The 26183-nt window shown below is 45.4% G+C and overlaps 1 protein-coding gene across 1 annotated transcript in view; it reads left to right on the top strand.

The window, feature by feature from the left end:
- HTR7 (5-hydroxytryptamine receptor 7) overlaps positions 1–26183 on the top strand; it is a 40045-nt gene that overhangs the window by 1432 nt on the left and 12430 nt on the right. Inside the window, exon 2 of the mRNA XM_014523627.1 lies at positions 4–458. Coding sequence (XP_014379113.1) covers positions 4–458 — 455 coding nt within the window. The remainder of the gene's footprint in view (positions 1–3; positions 459–26183) is intronic.

A 26183-nucleotide genomic window follows, 5' to 3' on the forward strand; every position in this document is an offset into this window, starting at 1 on the left:
CAGCTGCGGGCGCTGAGCGGGATGATCGCGGGCTCGCTGCCCCCCCGCCTGGTGAAGCTGGCCCAGGAGGTGGGCGCCAGCCCCGCGGGCCCCGCCGGCTGGGCGGGCGGCAACGACACGGGCTGCGGGGAGCAGATCCTGAGCTACGGCCAGGCCGAGAAGGTGGTCATCGGGGCCGTGCTGTCGCTGCTCACGCTGCTGACCATCGCGGGCAACTGCCTGGTGGTGATCTCCGTCTGCTTCGTCAAGAAGCAGCGGCAGCCGTCCAACTACCTGATCGTGTCGCTGGCGCTGGCCGACCTGTCGGTGGCCGTGGCCGTGATGCCCTTCGTCAGCGTCACGGACCTCATCGGGGGAGAGTGGATCTTCGGGCGCCTCTTCTGCAACGTCTTCATCGCCATGGATGTCATGTGCTGCACGGCCTCCATCATGACCCTGTGTGTCATCAGCATCGACAGGTGAGTGCAGCCTGGGGCCCTTGTGCAGTGCGGGGGCCACCGCTTCTCCGGGCCGTCACTTCTGTTGCCCCAACACTGCCGGGGGGGGGAGGCCCCCCCCCTTATCCAACTCCTGCATACTTTCCACACACCACACCAGGGAGGGGAGACCAAACCCCCCACCTTTATAGGCCTCGATCTCCCAGCACTTGGCTTCTCTTTGGCTAACAGTGGCTGCTACACCTGAGAATTTCTTTCCGCTCCTCCTCCGTGCCGGGCTAACTCGCTGGGCCTGGCTTCCTTGCCTGTGGAGACCTGAGGAAGAACGTCTTGTGCTGGAAAGCTTGACTTTACCCCAGTCATGGAGTTGGGTGAATACGAAGATGTCACCCTAAGAAATCCTTGCCTTGCACTGGGTCGCTTGGGAAGTTTGCACGCTGGGGTCTGGGTTGCCGGTTTGGGCTGAGTAGCGCAGTAGAGGGCACTTCCAGTAGAGGTCTCTGGTGCTTGTTTATTTTTGCTTTGGGAAGCCATGAAGACAGTCTGCGTAGAAAAGCCGAGGGTAACTTAAAAAAACCCCCAAACTCCAACCAAAGCAAGTTATTTCAAGTAAAGCCTGGTCCTTCTGCGATACCATTCAGCAATGACACTATTGTCCCATTGGGAAACTTTGCTGTTAAACTCTATCTTTTGTAAAGGAAAAAAATCATCAAGACTAACAAAAAGGACAAGGTTTACGCAAATTTTCTCGTCTCAGTTTGCATGACAGATTAAGCAGGTTTTTATCAATAACAACTTTACAGCTGTACCATTAGCCTCTTTACTGAATGCAGTTATGAACATGGACCCCTTTGGGCCTGATTCTCCTCACGTTTACATCAGTGTAACTCAGCTGAACTCAGTGGGTTCACTCTTGATTCATTCAAGTGTAAATGAGCAAAGAATGAGGTGTCTAGGCTTAGTTAGCTTTTGGTTATGCTGGTGCAGCTCTAGGATTGCCACATGCAATGTGGATTAATGCAGCTGTGACTGAGAACAGATTTTGGTCCCTTCTTTATGCTTTACTAGCGCTTTCTTCTCTGTCAAAGAGCCAAGCTGCTCATCTTCTGAAGAAATAATTCGTTAAAACTTTGGATGTTAGAGTGATGCCAGTCAGGGAACTGACTGCTGAAGGATTTAGCAGTAATTCATTTCTAACGTTTTAAGAGCCAAACTACCTATTCTGCCAGTACCTTAGTTCTCCACAGCAGTAGGGAGGGGAGGCTTGCTTCTCTGCTTGTTTAGTTTTGACACAAGTTAGTTCGTAGACCACTCCACTGGCCCTGCTATTTTGATACCCTGAGGCGTGAAGTAAAGTGTCGTGCTGCTTCACCACCAACCTCCCTCTTTCCATTGGGATATCCACTGTGCTGGGTGGCACAGTGCTGGCTCCATAAGTCTTGCATCACCAGGGATTTCCTATGTCCAAAATGGTTTCACCGAAAGGAAAGGCTTGTGTGTCCAGGTAGTATAATGGAGTTGGAGCAAAGGAAATAATCTGTTTCTTGTTGGAGCTAGTGAGATTTTTTGCTGCTTCTGTCAAAAAACCTTGGCCATATCACATTTTTAGAATATTTTGTGTGTTTCTGAATTTTCTATTGCAGAGAAATTGCTATGTGTTTTCTGTATGCCTCTGAAACCCTTAGATAATCATATCGGAACTGCAAGTTGATTTTATGAAACATCGGTCCCTTTCGCAGCTGCTGGCATTGGTAGGGACACGGGGAATTGCCTTACTGGAGCAGAGAAATGGTTCATTTAGTCTCGCATCTTGTCTGAAATTGGCCTGTTTCAGTTACTTGAAAAGAAGGTGCAAAAATCTTGCAGTATACATTTATGGCTAAGGTACCCTCCAGAAGAGTTTCCTGCAATAATCGGGGGTTTTCATATGCCCCAAAATATTGGGATTTATATCCCTTCCAAAACACTTCTTTATCAGAATTTGTTGTCCCAGTGCTGCATACTTTTATTAACCCTATAGATGGCCGGTGCTTATTTGGATCCTGGTAGGAATCTGGTGGTAAGTTCTGTAAGCTAGCTTTGCCTGAGCCGTAAAGTATTTTTTTCATCGGTTTTAAATTTTCTGTCTTTAAATTTAATTCTTGTAAAGAGCAATTGCCTGATCTCCCCTCTCTCTACTGTTCATTGTTCTGTACTTGTCTCCAAGGTGAACAATCCCATTTTTTTTTCAGTTTCTTTATATGGAAGCTTTCCACATTTCTAACCATTCCTGGCTTCCCATCTCTGAACCCCTTTTCCATTATTTCTGCTCTCTTTTTGGAGAGAAAATAATCCAAACAGAACTGTCCAGGTAAGGATGTGCTACTGATGACAGTAATATGGTATTTTTCACACCGTTTCTTATAGCCTATCATTTTATTTGCTGTTTTTGGTACATTGAACAGAGGTCTTCATTGAGCTGTCCACAATGATGCTCTCCCATCCTGAGGTATTATGCTTTAACACCTGAAAATGGATATTATGCCTGTGTATCGAAGAAACAATGTGACCCTTTAAGAATGAAGGCAGGGTAGATTTACACCTTACAGGTTAACTAAATCGGAGATGCATACGCTTTTGTAAACAACACCTTGCTTCATCAATGCTGTGAAGGACCCTTACATGGGATTCAAAATGCCTTAAAGAGCTATGGATTTGATGGAAATGTCCACATTTTTTTTTTTTTTTTATGTTGCTTAAGGAAGAAATGTTGCTGGAATACAGAACTTCCATTATATCAAGAAATTATACACTAAGGCAGCAAGTGGGTGAAACTGATTAGATGGGAGATGATCCTCTGGCATCTCTGGGTCTTTTGCTTTAAGTAAAGATACTAGTGCAAGTCTGACAAGGTCCTGTACACCATGTTTAAGAGTACCAACAACACCTAAATAGCACCTCAAGCTTTCTGTGGCCTTTCTGGCCCTGGGGTGAGAGGAGTGAGTGAATTTTACCCTCTCCAGGAATAACTGCAGTATAAACTGAAGCTTGGCACTGTGGAACAGTGCACAGAGCCTGTATTGTTATCCAGTTTGTCTCCCTGCTCAGCAAGGGAGGGGGCGGGCTAAGTCACGTGAGGACCCTTTTTTTGTTTTTTTCATTTAGAGAACTCTTAACTTTTTTTGGAACAGAGATGGAAAGAGAGACGGTCCAAGGGAAATATTTGAAAACTTCAGCATTTAATGTACAATAGTGGTGGTTTTTTTTTGTTTTGTTTTGTTTTTATTTTGTTATGCTTTAAAAAAAAAAAAATTAGGAAGATTTCTGAGTTAATTTTAGAAGGCAGGGAGAGGGGTTCTGATGTGAGATTACTTCCTTGCATCAGCCAATCAGTAGAAGACGCTTGCATGACTTAAATCCCACTGAAAGTTAGAAGATTCTCAGACCTTGGGTTGGCTCCGTGTGCAGGGGGAAATTTCACCCTCTGTTGTGATGCTCAAGAAGAGTATGCTTGCAACTGTGTCAGCTCAGCTGAGTTCATATAATATGACTGAAAATGTCTGATATGCAGGCTAGTGGGAACTTGCTGCATAGCCAGCTCCCATGGCTGGAAACCTGATTACCCGCAATGTAATGTAGCAGGGATTTTCAGGTATGTTAAACTAACTCAACTGATAAGCACTGTCTCATTTGCTCTTTAAGATGCATGCTCTAAGGTGGCCATGTCCATGTGAGCATGGATGTTTGTTTCCCTGGGGACAAGAAGCAGCAACACACCTTGTGCATGGCAGGTTACCCTGGTGATGTAGGGTAGGCTGAGGCTCTTGAGCATGTGAAATGGGTATTTGTGCCTAAATACTGACTTCAGAATTCACATACAGGATGTGAGAACTGCACCCCTTCGGTGTAACTGAACATCTAAAGTTGTTTCAAGTTCTTGAAGAAAAAAGGTAATCCGTATCAGTGCTCCAAATAGTAGTAATGAATGTCATGTTTAGACTGCACAGGATGTTAAAATGGCAGTACAGCGATCACCAACACTTTAGGACTAGGGACAGACATTTCAAAAAGTTGTAGCCTGAACTGATTCAACCTTTGCAGGTAAGTCTAACCTGCCTAGGTCAAGCCAGTTTGTAACAGCACAGGCTGCAGTTGCTCAGGCACATGCCTGCAGTTGCTCAGGCCAGGGGCAGGGAGTGCTAGAGCACACCCTCTGCTGCAGCAAAGCTGTGCTGAGGGAGCATGGCCAGTCTGGGCTGAACTGGTCAGAGAGGGGTTTAATTTTGCCCTCCCTGTCCTATCAGCAGGGACCTGAGCCCGGTCTGCCTGGCGCACCCCCCTGCCACAATGCACAGTGCTGCTTGGGGCTGGCGGAGCTTCCTTCAGCCTGGCAGCTTCAGCCCAGCTCAGGTTGAAGCTGCTGGGCTGAAGGAAGCTCCCCCAGCCCTGAGCAGCTCTGTGCAGAGTGGCAGGAGCTGCTGGAGGTGAGGGGAGAAAAACAGCTATGCTGGGCCAAGCCTTTTTCCGCTTCATGGAGTACAGAAATAAGAAGTCTCACCTCCGTGGCAACTGTCCTTTATCTTATGGGTATATCTCTGTAAGAACAGAAATACTTGCCTACAGAATAGGTGACAAAGGATGGGACTGATGGAATTCAGCTTCATCGAGCTCCAGGAGGATTCCAGTTGCTGTATTTCATGGTGTATAGGTTGGGTTTTGAAGCTCAATTTTAGTCTTAAAAATCAAACTGGACTTATATGCTGTGCCGGTACTACTTACAGGGTTTGGGACTGCGCCAGTTGAGCACCAAGCCTGTCCTTGTTTCCATCCCTGTCCCCTGCGAGCAGCGCTGAGCCTGGTGCTGCTCAAAGGGGATAGGGACAGGGTTGGGCTTGGCTGCTATCTACCCAACCTTTCGTGCGGGACCTGTCCCCCCAGGAGAGTTTTGGAGGAACGCTGGTTGTAGAGACCTTGGCAGCATGATTATCCTTCAAGAAACAGTAGTCTACTATAAATACCTAATGCTTTTTCTGTAAATCTTCTCTTCTGACCCTTCAGCATGGGGAATTACAGCCTTGCACTCGAGGGCATATCCAGATGATGTGGTTCCTTGGGGATAGCTAGCAGTGGCACAGTTTTGGGCCATTGCTAGCTGTCCCCTGAGAATGCCCCTGCACATGTGCTCTGGAGTGGGGCAAATTGCCCCAGGTCAGGTAGGGGGAGGGTGGGGCCAGTGTCTGGGCTGGCCCCAGAAGCCTTACCTGGGGTCCTGAGAGCCTCCTGGGGCTGCAGCAGTGGTGATCTGGGCATCAAGACCCCCACAGTGCAGGAGAGAGTGGGGCAGGGGAAGGGTGAATCATTCATCCCTGTAACTGGCCCGCTCCCTCCTGCACTGTGGGGATTGTCCCACGACGTAGCCGGGACGTAGCCGGGCCTGGGCCCCACTTGCCATGAATGGGGTCCTGGCCTGGCTGCATTGCAGGACCTGGCCAGCAGCTGGAGAATGGCTCTGGCTAGCCAGGATCTGGTTTTGCTCAGTCTTCCAAGTTGTTCTTTTTCAAGTGCAATGTGTTGTACTTAAATTACAAGTAGAGTTCTGTGCCTTTTCAGTGTGTGTATGTGTATAAGGCAGAGACTGAATAGATGTAGGGCCTAGAAGACGGTAAATTGGAAATTATATACTGTTTTGTCAGCATTGACATTTTAGGAATAAGGTGAAGAACCTGCTCCTATTGAAGCCAGGAGTGTTTTGTCATTGACCTGGGTGGGAGCAGATTGTAAGCCTGCATGCATCTCATGATCGCACAGTAGAAGCTGATGAGAGGGAACCTTAGGAAGACTGGAGGATGCAGTAGAAAGAAATTTATGCTTAACATTCTTTTGTTAACATTATGTGCATTACTCCTAGAACAAAAACAGAATGCTCCAAATGGGGAAATGCAAGAAAATCTGCAGCTTAGAGTCTAAAAATTGCTAGGAGGACCAAATTCTCCATCAGTGGCTAACTGATATTAGGACATAACCTTTACATTTATGCCTTTCATTGCAATGGTCTTATTTTATTTTTCATCTGAAACTATCTACTTATGCCTGTTCCGAAACTCTTGTTGCCTAATTTTTCAGACGTGATGAGTGATTTGGGGTGCCTCAATTTCTGGGGGTTTAAGTTAACACTTCAGAAGGGGCCTGGTGTTCAGAGAGGGAATGTCACCTTTTTCTTTATAGCAGGGCTCTTTATACAGGTTGGCAATCTATGGTCCATGGGCTGGATATGGCCCACAGCAGCTCGGAGAATACACAGCCCACTCCATCCATAGCAGAAGAAGTGCCTTTTCCAGTGTCCTGTTGCCTGCTGCAGCAGAGGAGTCATCCCTGGAGTTCTGGGGCCTGCCTTTTTCTCTCTATTCCCTTCACAGCATCTGCTGATTGCTGGGGAGGTGTGGGGATGCAGCCCACAGCAGGAGCTGGGTTGTAGGCAGTGGCCTGCAGTGGGAAAAGGTTGCCAGCTCTGTTGTAATGCATTAGAGCTATGCCTTATCGTCAAATCTATGCATCAAGTTAGAAACCAATCTCCACCAGCATTTAACATGCTGGGAATAGAGGAAAATGGAGTATATTTGCATTGATTTGTATATTCATGCATTGTAGTTTCTAACTGAATCCATATTATATTATTAAATAGCGAGGCATTTTGTAGTCCATTAGGGACTTGTGAAGCAATTGTTCTAAGGTTTGTGTATGGGAGAGAACCTACAGCACTACATTGTTGGTGACATACTGTATGTCAGTGGCTGGGGACTAACATTACGCATAAGTTGGTTTAAAGAAACTGGTTTAAATCTGTAACAGAACAGATGTTCAGTGCACATAAACCAGTTTGAAAATGGCTGAAACGAGTTTGAGATAAACCTGGTTAAATGTAGTATCAGACTTAACTGATTTGCGTCAAACCAGTTTATGCAATGTCTGTTTCAGACCTCTTGCTGGCTTAATTTTAAACCAGACTCCTCCAGCATCCTCACCTGCTCTCTGCTGTACAGCAGAGCTGACCCCTCCCCTCTGCTCCCTGGCAGGAGCTCAGCAGAGACTGCAAGCATCTGCCTGGTTTTCCCCCTGCCCCCCATCTTGCCTCCCCACTCCCTGGTAATTAGGGATTTCTCTGTCCCCCCTGCCTTATGTAGACACCTCTCAGCATTAGCTAGCAGATCACATGCTGGCTACGGTCCGTGCTGTGGCAGATGGCACAAAGGCAGAATCAATAGGTAGGTGGTAATGTCCCTCTGTTTTCTAGCCTCTATGCTGCTGACCCAAGGGTGTGGAAAGACAGCTGAGAAGCATTTTCCCTTTCCTTGCTGTGCAAAGTCAGAATCTGGCCCATTATATTTGGAATAAGAGATGTGTGAAAGATATTGTTCAGTTGAAGGAAAAGTGACAGCTTTTGCCTGAACTTAAAAGGTCTGGAATAGGGCCTGAGTGAGTGGAACCTGCCAGGAAGTAATTGTCACAAAGAAAAGTATGCACTGCAATTAAAATTCTGAAATAACTGTTTAAAATGCAGATTCTAAATTATTGCTAAACTCTGCCATTTTAAAAGTGTTTTGTAAAATGCAGTTTCATTCAGTTGCAAACTTCCATGTCTAACTTTTCCTGTTAATGCAGAAAACAGTCATTTTTCTGAAGTGGCTGGTTTTAAACAGGCTTGTTTTCATGCAAACAGAAAATATTATCACCTCCCAGAAAGAAAGTTACCAGGCAGCTCAAAACCTTGGTGAAAATTCTTGCTACTAAGCATGTGTCTCTTGCCTTCAAAGAGATCCTTTAGTTAAAATACTAGGTGTTATGGAACGTAGAGGATCTTGCATTTTACATTCAAGCACTATTTTAGCTGTTTAACAGACGTGATCTACTCTTAAACTGTTATGGAGCTGATGAGCTTCGAATGTTAGAGATTTGTCATTTTAGAAACACTTAGATCACTAGGTGACTTTAAAGCTTTAAGAGACATTTCAGTTTCTACTTCAAAGATTTTGACCCGGGCAAATCAGATTTCTGATGTATCCTAAAATCTTGGTCGGGTAAAAAGCTTATTGCTCCTTCAAGCTACCCTTAAATTGAAAAGCCAAAGCCTGCCTGATTTACAATCCAGCTCTGGATTGACTATAGCACCACTGGGGGCTTGCAATTTAGACTGTTTTGCAGAAGGAAGTAAAGATTGTGGAATAAGACTTGCCAAAACCCAAAGAAAGCCCAGCAGGAGGAGCAAGTGTTCCTGAACTTGCCTGTTTTGTTACTGCTGAAATTTCATGGTAGTATAGGCTGCACTCTGTTTTGAGAAACTGGTTCACTTCCACTCAATCTATATTCTCACCTTTTTGTCCTTTTGGCTAGGGACAGACATTCAAAAAGCCTGATCCTGAATTGATTCAATCTTTGCAGCTTAGTCTAACCTGGATAGGCTAAATCAGTTTGTGACTGTACAGGCCTTCCAGACATGCAGGCACATGCCTGTAGTGGCTCAGGCTAGAAGCTGGGGGGGTTCTAGAGCAGCCCTCCCTTCCCTTCCACAATGCTGAGCTGAGGGGGATGTGGCCAGGCCCATCAGGACTTTATGATTAGGGAGGGGTTCCCCACCCCCTCCTGAGCAGCCCTTCAGGGAATTGATAACTGTGTTTATCACCCCTAATTCATTGTTTATCACCCCATTAAGAAAACAGAGTGACATTACCAGCTACCTGTTGATTCTGCCTTTGTCTCATCTGCCACAGTGTGGACCATAGCCAGCATGTGGTCTGGTAGCTTATATACAGACACCTCAGCAAGGCCAGGGGGGAATTCCTTTTTGGCAGGGAGTGGTGAGGGGGAGGAGGGAGAGCAGCCTGTACTCTCCACCGGAGCTCCAGCCAGGGAGCAAAGAGGAGGGGCCAGCCCTGCAGTGGAGCAGAGAGCCCCGTTCAGCCTGGAGAATGTGCCGGGATGCTGGGGGAGTCTGGTTCTACTTAAATCCGCAAGGGGTCTAGGACAGACATTGCATAAAATGGTTTGACCCAAATCAGTTAAGTCTGATACTACATTCAACCAGGTTTATCTCAAACTGGTTTTAGCCATTTTCTAACTGGTTTATGTGCACTGAACAGCTGTTATGTTACAGGTTTAAACACGTTTCTGATCACTTAATCTGGTTTATGTGTAATGTGTGTCTCTTTGAGACCTAGCTTTTATAGTCAGTGGTCAAGGCCATAAGCAGTATCTATTACTTCTCATCCCCTTGGAGGAAGATAATTAGAGCTTTATCTCCTCACTCCATTGTTCTTATTCACTCTTCTACTGCCTTATAGGTCTTAGTTTGTAGTCACTAGTGGGATTCAAACCCACAGTTCCAGGGGAGACTGACCTGAATGCATCATAGCTGCCAGGTTTTGGAAATATAAAGGCTCTGATCTGTGTCAATCAGAGGACAGAGTCAGTGCTGCTTTTGGGAGAAGTGTCACATTGAAGAGAATGGCTGCTTGTTAGACAAGTTCTTAGTGACCCAGTCCATTAATCCTTCATAGTAATGTTGCAGATTGGAATGGTGAGGTGGCTGCTGGCAGTGAATTTGAGCTTGGCACAAGTGCAAACTGTGTTCATAGGAAGGCAGGAGAGGGGGAGTGGCGCCAGAGGGGAAGGGAGATCTGAAGAGGTATTCTTAACAGTGCTTGAACATCAGGTCAGCAAGAAGTGCCAATTAAACATGGGCTATACTGGCTTAACTCAACCTTTGAGACTTGGAGACGGATCAGATTTTTCCACTACAAGGACAGCTAGGTTGGTGAAAGATGACAATTTCAGCCATCACAGATAGGCAGAAGAGATTAGACACCTACATTTTGTTTGTCTCTATATTTACGAAGTCATGTGAAATAAGAGTCCAGGAATGTTATCACGTACCATATGCTTCCTAAGATTTCAAAGGCTGACTCTCTCTTTTTTTTTTTTTAAGCTGTTCTCAGCCTTAGAAAATGAACACTGCTTAACATTTTAAAATAATTTTGACAATATTAGAAGCCTGTGCATAACATTAGTACCATCGTAAAACCCAAAGTGAAAAACAGGACAGCTATAGAGGTAGTTCCAAGATCATTAATAATTGTTTGCCAATAACAATTTCACCCTCATGCACTTCTGCTGACTTCAATAAAAGCTGCACACACTCATCCACCCACCCATTTTGGGCAGAATTTGCTTTTTCTCCTTGGAGTTAATATGCTAGTGGCTTTGGTTTTATTGTTTTGTTTTCCTTTTCATTCAGATAATTTCACAGAAGGCATCCAAACTGTTGAGTATGTTGGTATATGCAAATTACCAGCGGTTTTAGAAATGTTAGAATATAAACAACCCAGAAAATGAGTCACATCTCTGCAATAAGCCACATTCCTTGGCAAGGGCACAAACAAAGACTGAAAGTGCTAATAGCTGCAGCAGTGCTAATGCACACAACTGATATATACATTTTAAGGAAAGACAAATTACTTTATGCAGGGCTGCTCAACCTGTGGGCCAGATCCAGCCTGAGATGACAAGTTAAAATGTCAGACTTCTAGCACACTGAGCTTCCCATGTAGTGGGAAATTTGGAGGCGGGGGAGCAGTGGCAATTAATACTGCTACCCTTATCCCCTGCTGCCAAATTTCCAAGCCCTGTACTTCCAGGTTGGGGCCAGGCCAAACACCCTTCACCCCCTTTCTCACAGCTGGATCAGGGCCAGGCCACACCCTTCACATCTGGCCTTGCTCACTAGCCAGATTTGGCCCACAGAGGGAGTGGGCACTGCCCATCCAGCCCCTGGGGCAAAAAAGTTGAGCACCACTGATAGTGGATGAAACCACACAACATTTCTGTGTATTCCAGTCAAGGTGCTAGGAAGCAGAAGAAAAGATAAATTTTATTGCAGTTTGATGTTAATAAAATCATTTTATTAATACATGAGATGACTTCTCAATCAATAAGCCTTAGGAAAAAGACTTACTTCACTAAGGAAAATATGCAACTCTAGGCTGAATCCTGAATCTGCCCCATAAACAAGGAGCAGTGCTTCCACTAGAAGAGGCAAGGAGAGACGCACACAGTCTCCCGCTGCTTTGAGAGAGAAGACTATACATTAGGCCTTAACCCAGCAGAGCATTCTTCCCCTGGTGCACTTGTGTAGCTCTACAAATGGGTACATTGTGGGAGGTAGAGACAAAGCCTAACTTTTTCCCTAACCTTTCTATACTACCCTTCTTACATGGAAAGCAAAGAAATCTAGTGGGTCTGTGGATTCTGAAGCAAGGAGGGATATGATACCCCCTTAGTGGCACCTCTGTTTAAACCAGGTCATGATCTGGCCCTCTGTATCCAGAAAAATTAAGTAGTTTGAAATTTCTTCCACGCTCATAGCGCCAGTCAATCTGAATCTTCTTTACTACAAGAACTGGGTTAAAGCAAGCTAAGTACTGGGGTTGGCACAGATTAAAGAAAGGAAGGAAGTTTGCAGTCTGTTTATGGGAGGTCTCAGAGCCCAGAAACTCCCAAGCAAGGCCTCAGCTGCTCTTATTTCAGGTTCTTCTATTGCATCAGCCAGTATAGGAGCAGAGAAGTAGAAGCTGACCTGTGATCTACTCCAGAGCAGATGGTACAGAATGGGGATGACTGGTGCCTCCTGAGTTTGGGGAGGGCACAATTTGTGGGTGGGCCCAGGGGCAGGCCAAAAGCCCCATATCCACTCCTATAAATCTCTGCTGTGGCTTAGTGCCTCACCCTGCCCCCCCAACACACCACCAGACCATGTGACAAAAAAAAATTGCCCCATCCTGAGCGGTGCTGAGTTGGGGGCTAATCTTGGGGGAGGGGCATGTGCCCCCCATCCCCCTCTTACCAGTCACCTGTGGTACAGAATTGACTTTAGAATCAGGGTGCCATAGCTTTTTTTTAGCTGCCCCTCTCTTAGCCTTGATAAGTGTGTCTCACAAACTAGAGTGAGATCATAGTCTTTGTACTTCAGTATTACAGGAGACTGAGCAAGAACAGTTGAAAGGAATGATGTTTTAAATACACATTGGTTTTTAAGTCATGTAATAAAACCTCTTGCTAATAGTACATGTCATCTAGGTGCACAGTTCCGCAGCAGAATCTTTTGTTTAGTACAACAGTAATGGTCAAGGTTTGCCATAATTTCCTTGAGTATTTGGGTGCTGCCAAAAGGCTGAGATTATGAAGGGAAGTTAAGATAAAATTTTGGACCCAATTTAGCCACCCATGCTCATGCTGAATAGTATTCATCAAGGTCAACATGAGTAAATATGGCTGCATCTTTGACTCATGTGCACTGTATAGACATAGCCTCATTTTGTCATATGGGTAGCTTGAAAACCATTAGACCAAGTCCAACAAATTTAGCCCTTCTTAATGAAAAAGAAACTGATCTTTGAAATAAAGTACTTAGTTTTTATTGACCTTTAATGTCTATGGGATTTGCTTCAGGAACAGCCATTTACAAACGTATGTTATGCAAGTAAACCACGTAAAAAAAATCTTCGTCATCTAAAATCATTGTCTTGATTTTTTCAATAGATTACAAAAGCTCCTGAAAGCTAAGTACATTGTACATCCATTTATGATATCTAGAATTCATGTAATTAATTACCTGATGCCATGACTCTGAGAATAAATTTATCACAGAAAACAGAAGTCCATGATTTCAACTTATTATGAAATTTGGAAGAAACTGTCACCATAAAAAAAATGGAAACCATGAAAACATGGTGTGATTATTGTTAAATTCTGTGTGTCTGGAAGCAACAGATGCTGAGAAGATTCTCGAAAAAACCCATCCTTAATGTCGGTTTCTAATTTTTTTTTTCTTATGGTTTGTTTGTAGTAAAACTAAACATTTAATAAATGTTTGAGAAGTGTAGATTACCATGGAGAAAATAGATGATCCATGAACAGACTCATGGTATATTTATCTGTGCAAGAAATTACATGGAAATACTTAAGCGCAAACCCAAACAGCTGCAGGTATTATCATGATGCATACTTCCCTTTAACAACTAATTAAGATGTTTTGCTGCTGCATACAATATGGTTCCTCCAGCTCTCAAGACGTACTGTCTTTGTGTGAAGTTACAGTACATTGGTTTCCATTTCAGTTTAGGAGTCTGTAATTGGACGAACCCTGTTTTGGCATGCACAGCTCTCAGCTATGCTGCCATCTTTCAAGATGCCATTGTCCTGTGTGTACCAGCTTTATTTTTGCTGAACTGATTGCTAGCACAACACAAGCTTTGGTTTTGTTGTTTTTTTGTTTTTTTTTTTAAAGTGTCATGAGATGACAAGTTAAAATGTCAGATTTTTCCTATGAATAAAAGAAACCTAAGAAATGGGGCTAACTTCCAAACATGCGTAATTGATAGTAGGCTCCTAAACAGTGCCTACCACACAGTGTAGAGTGTGGGGGCAAAGAGAAGACCTGCCATTTGCCAGTGGGAAGTGTAACCCCTAGTGGTGTGAGGTAGGAAGGACTGCCTTCTGCTGATCCTGTTCTAACTGCATCACACTCAGTTTATAGATGTTACATTTTTCTAGATTTAAGCCAGATCACAGCCGTCACTATATATATGCGTGGATGTCTGCAGTCCGAATTAAAATTGGCTCCAGTCCGAATTAACTAATCCTCATTGAATGGGGATTGAAGTTAATGCAGACTTGGGCAGTCCAAATTAGGCAATTTAAACTGCATTGATTAACATGTATATACAACATTGCTTTTAGGAAAAACAGTCCTTAGGAACTCAGATAAGCATTGCAAACATCAGTTCCCCTCAAGGGAAGTTCAACTGGGTTTTCACAACACAAGGGAGGCTATCAGATACAAAGTAACACCTTCACAAAGTCAATTATGCAAACAACACCTAAGCCCACAGCCCTGCCCAAGCATGCTGGCTACTGGTCTGTGAAGAAGGGGCAACTCCCTTTGATCATCTATTAACCCTTAATTTGAATTGAAATTTAATTTGAACTGTGTGATGCGAATCAGTATAACATGGTTTAGAAAACGGTGCACACATTTACAAGTGGCCATGGAGACCTGTAGGGTGTAGTGATCCTTAAAGCAGATGAGACAGAACTGGGATGTTGGGGAAAGGAGAAGGAAAATCTAAACTGCCTTTGAGGGGATTCTGGGGGAGGGTTTTTATCTTCAGCTGCCCTACAGCTACCTTAAAAGAGTAATTGCTTCAAAAAGCTATTCTGGCTAGCAGTTCAGAAGTGTTCACTGTGCTGATTGAGGACCATTCACTGATAATTAGGTTTGCCCATAAGCCACTAAGTTATCTGTTAACCATCTATACTATAAACTTAAATGCTTAATACCAGAGCCTGACTGGAAACTCTGCTAAACTTTTGGGTATGAGGTCAATGAATCTCGTGCCCACATACTAATCCTCCTTTTTCTGCAGCATGTTTGAAATTTACCTGGGTGTTTTCAGCCATCAGCACAGAAGTCTTCAAACACTAAGATCATTCTTCCCAGCTCCTTACTTTTACCCTACTTCCACTCTTCTGAAATTACAAGACTGATCCTTAAGAGCCTGCAAGGGATCCTGGGGTATCTGCTAGTACCATGTTCCAGAAATAAGCAGCTAATATGAACAGCTGTGTTACAGGGAAGGGTGACTCAAATGGCTTGGGCTGGTTGAGGGCAACCTCAAGTTCAACTCTAAATTTTAATTTAGACATACTTAGTGGCTACTTTAGAGCTAGACTTAAAAACAACTGAATTTAGGACCTAGCTTTGCTACATCTAATTTTGTTGTGTCTGACCCTGTAATGCAGGGGTTGTCAACTGGGGGTACTTGAGAAAGCCTTGGGGGGTATGCAGCAGCAGCGTGGAGAAGCAGGGGTACTTGGGAAGTGGCGGTGCGGGGGGCGGGGCCACCACCACCATCTATCAGTCCGTGTTGCTACCATGTGCCATTTCCCTGCATCCAAGTACCCCTGCTTCTTCGTGCCACTGGCTTTGCATCCAGCCGGCCAGGGGGGTAGAGGGGCGTTGCTGACGGCTGGCTGCACGTGAAGCCAGCGGTGCAGAGAAGCGGGGATACTTGGGCACAGGAAAGTGGCGTGGGGTGGGGCCACCGCCCACATCCATCACTCCGTGCCACCACTGGGCACCACTTTCCTGCGCCCAAGCATCCCTGCGCCGGGCACCGCTTTCCTGCGCCCAAGCATCCCTGCTTCTTCGCGCTGCCAGCTTCACATGTGACTGGCTGTCAGCACCCCCTCCCCCTCCGGCACGTGGTGATGGCGCTGAGTGCATGTGCAAGCTCCCCGCACCACTGCTGCATGCCAGTGGGGGTGCTGACAGCCAGCCATACACAAAGCTGGCGGCGAGGAGAAGCAGGGGTACTTGGGTGGGGGAAAGCAGTGCTCAGTGGCAACACAGAGTGTATAGATGGCAGCGGTGGCCACGTGCAAGCTCCCTGCGCCACCGGCTCTGTGTCTGACTCTGTCAGCACCCCCTCCTCAGCACCCCTCCCCCAGTCTGCATCCAGAAGGGGTACCCACCAGACGAGGTACCCTGTTTAAAAAATGTTGAAAACCCCTCCCATAGTGTACTACTCCTTGTGTAGGAAACTGAAGCTCCCTAACAGTCCACAAGGAAGAATTAAGCACCTTTGAATGCGAACCAAAGAAAACAGCCTTCTGAGTGGCAGCCATCCAAAACTAGCCAATATAAAAAAAGCTGAACACAGAAACATTTCTCTGGGGCTTAAGTGCCTTACTCAGTACTGTAGGGAGCCACATCCTCCCACTTAAACTCATACCTTCACAAGAGTGCTAAAGCTAAGGTAAGGTAATCCATTCCTTCAAAGGAGAGCAGGCATAGTCATTTTTTTAAAGGATGGGGGGTAACCACCTGCCTTCTTTTTAAAGAATAGGCCAGTATTTAAATTTTTTCTAGGAACAAGGAAGCTTGGGTTCAGTTCCCTCCTCAAACGCAGGGGATTGCCATCTTCTACCAGAGTGGACAAACCAACCACCAGCTTAAAGGTTAATCAAGGTGGGGTACTCTCTACCCGTCCTTTTGATACTATTCCATTGTGCATGACATTCAAGATACATTGGGCCACAGGACATGCTCTGTAGCCTAGTGTTTAGAGCATACACTTGCCAAGAGGATAGCCTGTATTCCACTCCAAGGACTGTCCAATGGCTTTCATGTAAAATGCATGAACAGCTGTTGGAGCAAGTGCCACCAAAATATCAGGAAAATAAAAATAAGATGTCATTGAATGTCAGGGAATGAAAAGATGTTGTAGAATGTTGCATTAGAAAGTCCTGGAAACACATAGTGGCTGATAGTTCTCAGCAGGGACCCAGCAGGAAGAAGCCTGGCATCCCGGATACCACTGTGGTTGCTTCCTTTAGTGTTGCCGAGGCTCCAGTTTTGCTGCTTTTACGTGCGTGCTTGGCAGTGCAAGAGCTGCAGTGCTGTAGCCCCAGCAGCACTGTGGTTTGTTCCTATGGCAGCAGACAAGCTCCTGGGCAAAAGCAGCAGTGCTGGCACCCCAGCAATACTGCAGGAAGAAGCCTGGTATTGTGGGTTTTTGGTTGCTCTTGTGGGAAAAGACTGTCGTTCTGGACTTGTACCTGTGGTGCAGCTGGGGCTCCAGCACTGAAGCTCTTGCCCACTTGCCTGCCACAGCAGAAAGGTCCCCATCACATGCATGGTCAAGGCAAAGTCTGCAGGCCAGATGACCTGGCTCTTTAGGCCAGATTCAGCCCATAGGCCCCGTTTTAAAATTTTTGTTTTTTCTCCACTGAAACCAAGTTTTGAAGTACTTCCTGAGACAGAATTTCTATACTGCACAACAGAATATCCAGACAAATTGTGGCTTTAGTCAAAGACAGCTAAATCTGTCCCCAGTGATTGCAACAGGGTTTTTGTTTGCCTGAGATTAATTTGTTCCTTCTGTTCCAAAGTAATGCTCTGATAGTATTTTAGCAATAAATGTTTAACACAAGCTAATGTTGCCCACAAATACCTATTTGTTCAGTGGAGAGGAGTGCATGCATAGGTGGTATTTAGAAGTACAGTACTGCTGACTGAGAACATTCATTTCTCAGTCTCCAAGGTGATAGTCCAGCACCTTATTTCATCTTGGGTTTTGTCTGTGAATTAGAATTACTGTGACTCTTTGAGAACGTGACTGTCAGCAGTATTCCCTCTAAGCTGCATGGCATGCGGGGTCATGCAGGTGCGCTCATGCTGTGCTGCCGGGTGCACCTGTGTGGCCTCACACTCCACACAGCTTAGAGGGAACGTTGACTGTCAGTATAGATCAGGCAATTATTTGGGCCCAAGGGCCGCATAGGGAGTTTTGATGACCCTATTGCATGCCGGGTCAGTACCATTACCCGCTCCCAACAACTCAGTAAGATTTCCTATAGGGTTTTGGGCGGGTAGTGAGCAATGTTCAGGAGTGGGACGCACGTGATCCACTCCCTGCACGCTCTGCCCTGCAGTATTTGAAGTTGGTATTGAGCTTGTTTCCAGACTTGTCAGCTTTGGCAAACAAATACAGTAGTAAAAAGGAAGTTTTAAATTGAACTGTAAAAACAGAGCCTCTTTTATATCTTAGGTAGCGAAATTAAACCCAAGGTGCCCATTATTCCTTGGCACCAAGACTTGAGAAATTAGTAAGGATTTTCAAACATGTCTTGTCTAGAATTGAATGCATTCTACCATGATCTATTAACACCCTGTCTTTCTTTTATACTAAAATAGGGTGAAGAAGTTGAGCCTAAGGTGAATGATTGCTAATAAGTAACTAAAGTGTTTGAGGCAGCTTCATTATAACTTAGAATCAGGTTAGTTAATACACATTAAGACAAATCAACACAGCCAAACGACTAATCATTTCAGAAAAGAAATTGTCTACACAGGCCATAGTGGGGTTCCAGAAAGTTTAGCCTGAGGTCCACGCATGTGCAGTACAGCATCAATTCCCACTAGAACAACTTTGTCTGCAGACTTTATATTCAAATTGTTTGCCTCGCACAGTATGCAGGGAAGGAGAGAGATGGAACATAAATAGCATTGCTTTTAAATACTATTCCCTGAAGATATTTTGTTTTATTATAGCTGTATTATCTGTACAGTATTCTGTGATTTTTTCATTTCATTCATCATTTATACACTCTGGAAGTTTTCGAAATACTTCACTTAGCTTTAACGAAGACATCAGTCATGGTTTTCTAAAGTTGTAGGAGGCTTTCATTTTGAAACCTCATTATAACTTTTAAAATAATTCCTTTTGGGCTGATGTTTAGTGTCAGCCCAAGTATGACTCACTTTGCAAAAAATTTGAAGAAAATTAGATAAGCCATTTTTGGGTTATGGAAGAGTAGCAAAGCTCCTTTTAATTTTTAAGACACTTTCTCAAACCTCAAATTCAGAAGTGATTTTTTTTACTTGCAGCTTTTCCATTCATTTAGTCTTCTTTCAGAATACACAGGTTGGGAGGAAGGCCTAAGCTACCACTCAGGCTCTGAAGAGCAGGAGATTGGTGTTCAGATCACTTAGCATTGCTGTACCTGCAAAACAGGAATAAGGTTCCCTTTCACTCATCATGCTGCTGCACCTCACCATTATTTTTAGTGGGGTTTTTTGACACCAGGATTTCCTAGTGTCAAAAACAACCCCTCCCCCCAACAACATTGCACTGCTAATCAGTAGCGTGGCGAATGGGTGCACATGCACTGCATGCGGTTTGTAGTGCATCAGATGGCTTTGAGGCACCACGAACTGCATGTGCGTCTTGCAGGGATGTGCCCCTTGAGTTTTACCTTCATGTTTTCCTGGGCCTGGGCCCAGCATTCCTAAGATCACTGAAAGGTTGGGTAGAAGAACACGATAAGTGCTGAAGCTCCTCTGGCAGCAGATCTGCCTACCTCTGGGCATATCTATATGTACAGTTAATATATCTGAATTTTCTTTGCAGAAAATTTATGCTCATTAATGTGCTCTGGGTGCATGTCTATACATGCGCTCCTGTTGGGAGCAAATTGCACCTAACAGGAGCAGCCCAGTCCAGGGCTTCTCCTGCACTTTTCTGTCCCCCTGCAGCAGCCAGGGGAAACCCCAGCCTCTATTGGGTGCCAGCCCTGGGGCTGGCAAGAGGCCTGTTCTGATCCCATGGCCAGAACCATCCCCTGCTTGGTGGGGAGCTCTCTCTGCCAGCCACACGGGGGGGGGGGGGGGGGGTGGATCAGGAAGGTCCCAATTCATGTGGCTGGGAGACAGCATCCCTGCCCAGTGGATATGGTTCTCCCGGCCATGTGGGGATTGGGTCCCTACCCAATCTCTATGTGGCTGGGATGCAGCAGTCCTGGTTACAGGGACAGCTTTTCCGACTATGTGGGGATTGGGATGGGTCCTGATCCCCATGTGACGGGGAGATAGCTACCTCTGCAGCAGGCATAGCTCCCCAGCATTGGGGCTAAACCAGGCATCAGCAGGTCCCCTGCTACTTAGGTTGACTGGGAGCAAATTGCTTCTGGTCAGAGTCTACACATGCTCTACTGCATAGTAGCTAAAGCACCATTAATCTAACACCTGCATTTGCTGGTACTAGCAAATGGAACACTAGCCTAAGTAAGTGTGCAATAAGTAAGTAAGAGCCACACAGGGTATGCACCAAATAGCGGCTGTGGCAGAAGGCCACCTTTGTTTCTCCCCAAAAACTCTGCTCTGTGACAAGTTAATTAGGATGGGACCAGCAGAGGAGACACACCTTTACCCTATCTCTTTAGGTAACCTGAGCTGGATACATTCCTGAAGGAGGGGGGAAACCTGCTCCTTCTGCCTACGTGACTGGTATCACATACCTGGGCTTGCTCCCTGGTGGGCTAGAGTCTGCCTGGCAACTAGTAATGTACTTCAAATTGGTTGGCTGACAGCCAACAGGTGCTGGCCTCCATTGGACCAGGTAAATGAGGTCACAAGGGCTATATAAGTTAATGACTGGCCAGGAGGTAGGGGGCAGCAGCCATGTGGGAGACTCGGAGACAGAGAAGAGCTGGACCATCTGAAACTTGCTCTCTCTCTCTCAAAACTCATGATCAAGGAACTGCCTGCCTCCAGAGGGAATCTCCAACTGCCTCTGGATGATACTTGTGAGTAAGCTACCTGAATTTAACTAGATATTTAGCTTGCAGTAACTCAGATGTGTGATCAAAGGCTACCCAGCCAGGGGAGTTTGCTCTATGGGATTTCTTTGATATTGCTCTCCTCTGTACCCTATTCTAACCCTACCCTCTGTAACCAATAAAGTTCTCCTTTGTACCTAGTGTGGGAGACTTATTGGGAGTGGATCTAGATTATGCCTTGGGGTCCTTTTGGTTCGGCTGACTAAGGGAGACCACTACTTGTGCTTCTGACTGAGGGAAGCATCTCAACTTCTTGAAGTGAATCAAGTACCCTTGAGGGCTACTAGGCCTGTGTTTCCCAGGGTGCGCAGAGCCAGAATCAGTCCAGAGCCCTGGGTGGTGGCAGTGGAACCCCCAGGCTAGCAGGTATGCTCCAGGAAGGGGGTTGGCCAGACGTGAGGTGCCCCCAGGGAGGCACTCGGAGCCTGGAAGGTGGTTGGGTGCAGTGAGGTGGGTGGCTTAACGCAGGAGCGCCCCCTACTGGCCTGCCACAAGAAGTACCTGTATGCTGGACTGGCCTGAGCCACAAACTTGGGCTGTGGCATGCACAGAAAGGGCTTGCCAGGTTTCACTGTTTCTCTTTAGCAACTGTACAAAGGCAGTATAGACCTGTCCTTAGTCTTTTTCACATAGCGTGTAATTAAAATGTGGAACTCATTGCCACAAGATGTTGTGGAAGCTGACACTTTAGCCAGATCCAAAAAGGGGTTGGACTCATTCTTGGAGGAAAGGGGCACCAGTAGCTATTGAGCGTGGGAATTACAGGTACAGCCTCTGAATCAGAACTTCCTAGAACCTAAATGCTGGAGGCTGCAAGTAAAAGGAACAGTGGGGGAAAAAAAAACCCTCTAGTAATATCTGGTTCATTCTCCCTTTTAGAATCCACTGACTGCCACTATATGGCACAGGATACTGTGCAAGATGGACATATGATTTGACCCAGTAAGTGGCAGTTCTTATGAAAGTGATAGAAGTAAGTAAGCGTGCCTCTCTCTCTCACTTGACTTTTTTCCAATTTCAGCCAAGTTAGACTATAGCTGCAGAATTAATTGGTTTCTTTTGCCATACTGTAATGCAGGGGTGGCACAGATTGGGCAGGGGAAGGGGAATCGGAGTGGTACTCAGGGAGGGTGCAGGGCTAATTTGTGGCACTTCTGCCAAAAAAAAAAGATTGGCTCTTCATGTATCCAAAATTGGAGAAATTTTGAAAAGTGAGAGTAGCAAAGGAAAAACCCTTCATTTCTAGACATCACTTATTACACTCAGTGGGACCAACAGGGAAAATGGAGACAAAGGAGAAAGCAAGATAAGTCCTTTAAGGATGTAAAACTAGGTCTGTAGAGAGAAATGAAGAGTAAAAGGTACAAAGATAAAAGAAATAAAAGAGCAGTAAGTGTGTTTAGAAAAATGGAATAAATGAGTGAGGGAAGGAATGGAAATAAGTGATTTATACAGAATCTATACAAAGAGAATATGAAGCTGTAAGTACTTGAACAAGAGTAGAAGGAGGCCTATTAAAAGGGACTGAAATAAATGATGAGCAAATAGGAAACTGTTTGCATTTATTGATTAATTTAAAATTAGTAAAGGCTTGCATGTCTTTGAATCTCAGGAGAACTAAACAGTAGGAGTGTGCAAAATGGGCTATATTTGATTCGGATTCGACCCAAATTGGGGACAGTAATTCTATTAGTTGATTTGGATCACTGTCCCGATTTGATTTGGCCAAATCCAAATCTGAAGATTCGATGCCGATTCAGAGAATCAGCAATTTGGCCATAGACACAGCTTTAAATGTTTTTTCTACATACCTCAAGGTACCAGGCGTGGCTTGTGTATGCTGCGATGCTGGGGTGGATGGAGTGTCCCACAGGAGCACAGTGGGTGTGGGGAGGGGTGGCCTCCCCGCGTGCTCGAAGGTGAACCTGGAAGTGGACTGGAAGTCTTTCCAGTTCACTTCCAGGTCCCCTGCTGAGCGCGCTAGGCCCCCGGCCCTGCTGTGTCCCCCGGCTCAGTGTTTGGCTACATGGGAACTTCTGGTGGCCCGCAGACCCAAGAGGCACCAGTTGCCGAGCTGGCGGGGGAGGGGCGGATCCCGGCACTCTTCCCGACGGACCTGCAAGTGGACCGGAAATGCTTCTGGTCCACTTCTGGGTCTGCTGCCGAGTGCACTGGGGACCCCCCTGTGCTCCTGTGGGACGCTTCATCTGCCCCACCATCTCAGCATTCATGAGCCACCAAATGTAAAAAAAAACCCATTTAAAGCTGTGTCTATGTCCGAATCTCTCCGAATCGATTCAGAGGGTTCAGATTCGATTAGGAGACATTAAAGGGTCTCCTGATTTGATTCGGATTCAGAGATTCGGTCACCAAATTGGCCGAATCTCCACCAAATCAAATCAGCAACCAAAGCTTCGTACAGCCCTACTAAACAGGACCTTACATTTACTTTTGGAAAGAGTCAGTATCTTGATCAGTTGTGGTGTCTTTGTAGTGAATAGAGGAAAGTGTGAAGAAATTGTTTTCAAAAGGAAGGATTCTCAGGACTTAATTACAATCTAAAAGAATAACTGATTAAGGCACTGGTGCAGAAGTACAAATATTGCATTTTTCCTATGTATCATTTTGAAAAATTATAATTTTTAACTTGAAATTAGTATCAAAGCTTGTATACAGGAATGAAACAGAGAGGAACAAATATTTCTGGTGAATAATGAAGTATAACAGCTTAATAAGAACATTAAGCCCTCTTCTTGGCATTAGTGAGGATTAAAAAATAGGGGAATGAGTTAGGTCAGGGGTGTCAACCGTAAGGTCCAAGGGATGGGTCCAACCTATGAAGCCATTCCATCCAACCCATCAGATAGTGGAAATTGGGAGCGTGGCTAACAGTGGGCATGGCCTGCTGCAGAATCTGGGGCACTATGGCGTAGGTGGACACGACCTTCAGTGGTAGAGGGGTGAGTGAGGACTATGCTGCTTGCCTCACAACTGTTGCCGTGGCTGCAGCTGCTGCTACCGCATGCCATATGACAGATCTGGCCTGCAAGGAGCTCCGTAGTCTGTATTGACCTAGGGCCCCAGCTAAGTTTGATATCCCTGAGTTAGATAACATAATTAAGCCAGCATTGCACAGTTTGGACTTCTCACAGACCACGCCTTAATTCACTACAGAATTCAACTATTTAGCTATAGGAAGCATTGAGTCCTATTTAGCAATAGGAAGCATTGAGTCAACTAGATGAGGTCTTTACCCTTTCAGTTATGAGGCCACCCTACCCCATGCCATTGCAGAAATGTGGTAATATTTAGGCTGAATGCCTAATGTATTGCAGCATGTGCAGTTAAATCAATATTGTCCTCTCCTTGGGCAGTGGAAACAATTACATTATATACAACCCTTTCTTTCATAGGATTCTCTTGTCTTCATGAGTTGACAAGGATCATTATATGCCTACAAAGATCATTACAGTGCTACAACGTGGCTTACAAATCAATTCTGTAATACTAGAAGGTGAGCTGTTATTGGAGTAAGATATAAAAGATATGGGTTCAGTCTGATTAGTCACTTAGTGTTAGATGTACAGAAGCGACATAAGTGCTGAAGTCCATTTCATTGTCACTCTAAAAACTACAATCCATAACTTCAGTTCTCAAAATACTGATTTTTAACCCCGGAGGCACCTAAAGCCCATTGGCGTGTGTTAGTGTTAGTAGAATTCTCAAGGTGCTCAAAGGTCTGGGCACTGACAGAAGTGACATTTATTGCATGATCAGCCTCTTGAAAGTGCTCTACATGTCCTGGCAGAAGTGAATAGCTGCAGAGTGCTTTAAAAGTATCTGATCACAGGACAAATTAACCCTCATGTAATGAGGGTTCAGATGAAGGTATTCCAAAGCAGAGCACCATCATTAACCTCTGTAAGTCCCTGCACCCATCAGGGCTGGGTTGAAGCAGCCCAGCCCTGCCCCTAGTGCTGTCTGCAGGAAGGGAGGGGGAGGTAGCTCCAAGCTGGGGTTTGCCCAACCTAAGTTGGAGGGAGGGGCAGGGTGCATGGATTAGAGCTTCCTCCTCTACTTTCTCCTCTCTCCCATCCTGCAAACACAACCAGAGCTGGGTGGTGGTGGAGGGAAGCTAGGGAAAAGAGGCTGCAGACAGGCAACTCCTCCTGGATCAGCTTCAAAGTGGAGCTCGAACCCCTAGTCCTCAACCAAAGAACGAATATCTGTTGGGTCAGGGGGTCACTGTAACTCATGACACTTTCTGTGACGCATTGTGAGTTAGAAAGTGGGGAGCTGCATGTCTGTCAACACAGTTTCTGGGAATAATCCCCATCAGGATACACAAACAAGGTGAAAGAACACTTCTCTCACCTTCAAGGCCTACTCTGGTAATAAGCCTTCTGGATCAAGCTCTGCAAATAGTACAATTAAATATTGCACTTTTATACAATAGCTCAGTAGTAAGAAGACTCATGTAGAATGTAGAAGACCATGGCTGAAATTCTCTCTCCTATCTCAAGGGATTAGAACCACCTTCTCCCTCCTCCCTCTAAAGATGAATGCTTTAACCACATCATATTTAAGATATTCTGAAGTGAGGCTTGCTCCGTCCTTCCTGGTGAAACTGTTCTGTTGTGTGTAGAAAATGAAATATTAATTGGGACAGAGTAAGTGTGATTATTGTCTAGATAAAATACGACCAAGATATTATTATTGCCCATATGTATGAATCTGAAATATGAATCTGTTGGGGGAGACCTTGGCTTCAGAGACTGCTTTAGTCTTTAGTTCCCCATTCGCAAGATCCCAGCGGCTCTGGAGCAACCCCCTACCCCGCTCTGCCACACCCCTGCCAGTGTGGCTGGAGATGGTCTCCATGACAACCCCAGCCTTGAGCTTTCATGCACAGCTGGGGCTGGGGTCTCCATGGAGCCCCCAGCCCCAGCTGTGCGGGCAAGGGCTGTTGGGAAATGGAGTCTGGCTTCTGGCCAGATCAGCTATTTTGCTCACTCCACTTTAAAATATTCAGTGGAGTTGGGACTGGTTCCTCTCTTGCCAGGCGTGTGTCCTAACTAGAGGTTAGAGTTTCTCTCTCTTACCCAGTAGGTAATTACTGGAACAACACCAGTAGAAAGGGTTAAGTACCCCACTCAAATACACATAACTTGCTAGCTAGAGCATTTGCTTAGGGACATGAGCAATGCAGGTTCACATGTCCCTAAACAAAGGCAGGTATTGAATCAGAGTGTACCGCATCTTGAACAAGTATCTAACTACTGGACTTCCTTTTCCTATCATAAAGAAGGAAAGTATCCTTCTGTGTGCCAGCTATTTTGTGGGAGAGGGCTGGCGTAGTTGCCCGACTTCAGGAAAGGAACAGGATTTGTTTGATAACATCTTTTATTGGACCGGGAGAGATGTTTGACAAGCTTTTGGCCACAAAACACCTGTCTTCAGCTCTGGGAAAGAAGCAGATACTCTAAGTTAAATGCCAGTTAGAGCAGTCACTTTTGTTGAATTCCGTTATTTAAGTAG

The sequence above is a fragment of the Alligator sinensis genome, unplaced genomic scaffold (assembly GCF_000455745.1).
Source record: "Alligator sinensis unplaced genomic scaffold, ASM45574v1 scaffold493_1, whole genome shotgun sequence".
NCBI lineage: Eukaryota > Metazoa > Chordata > Crocodylia > Alligatoridae > Alligator > Alligator sinensis.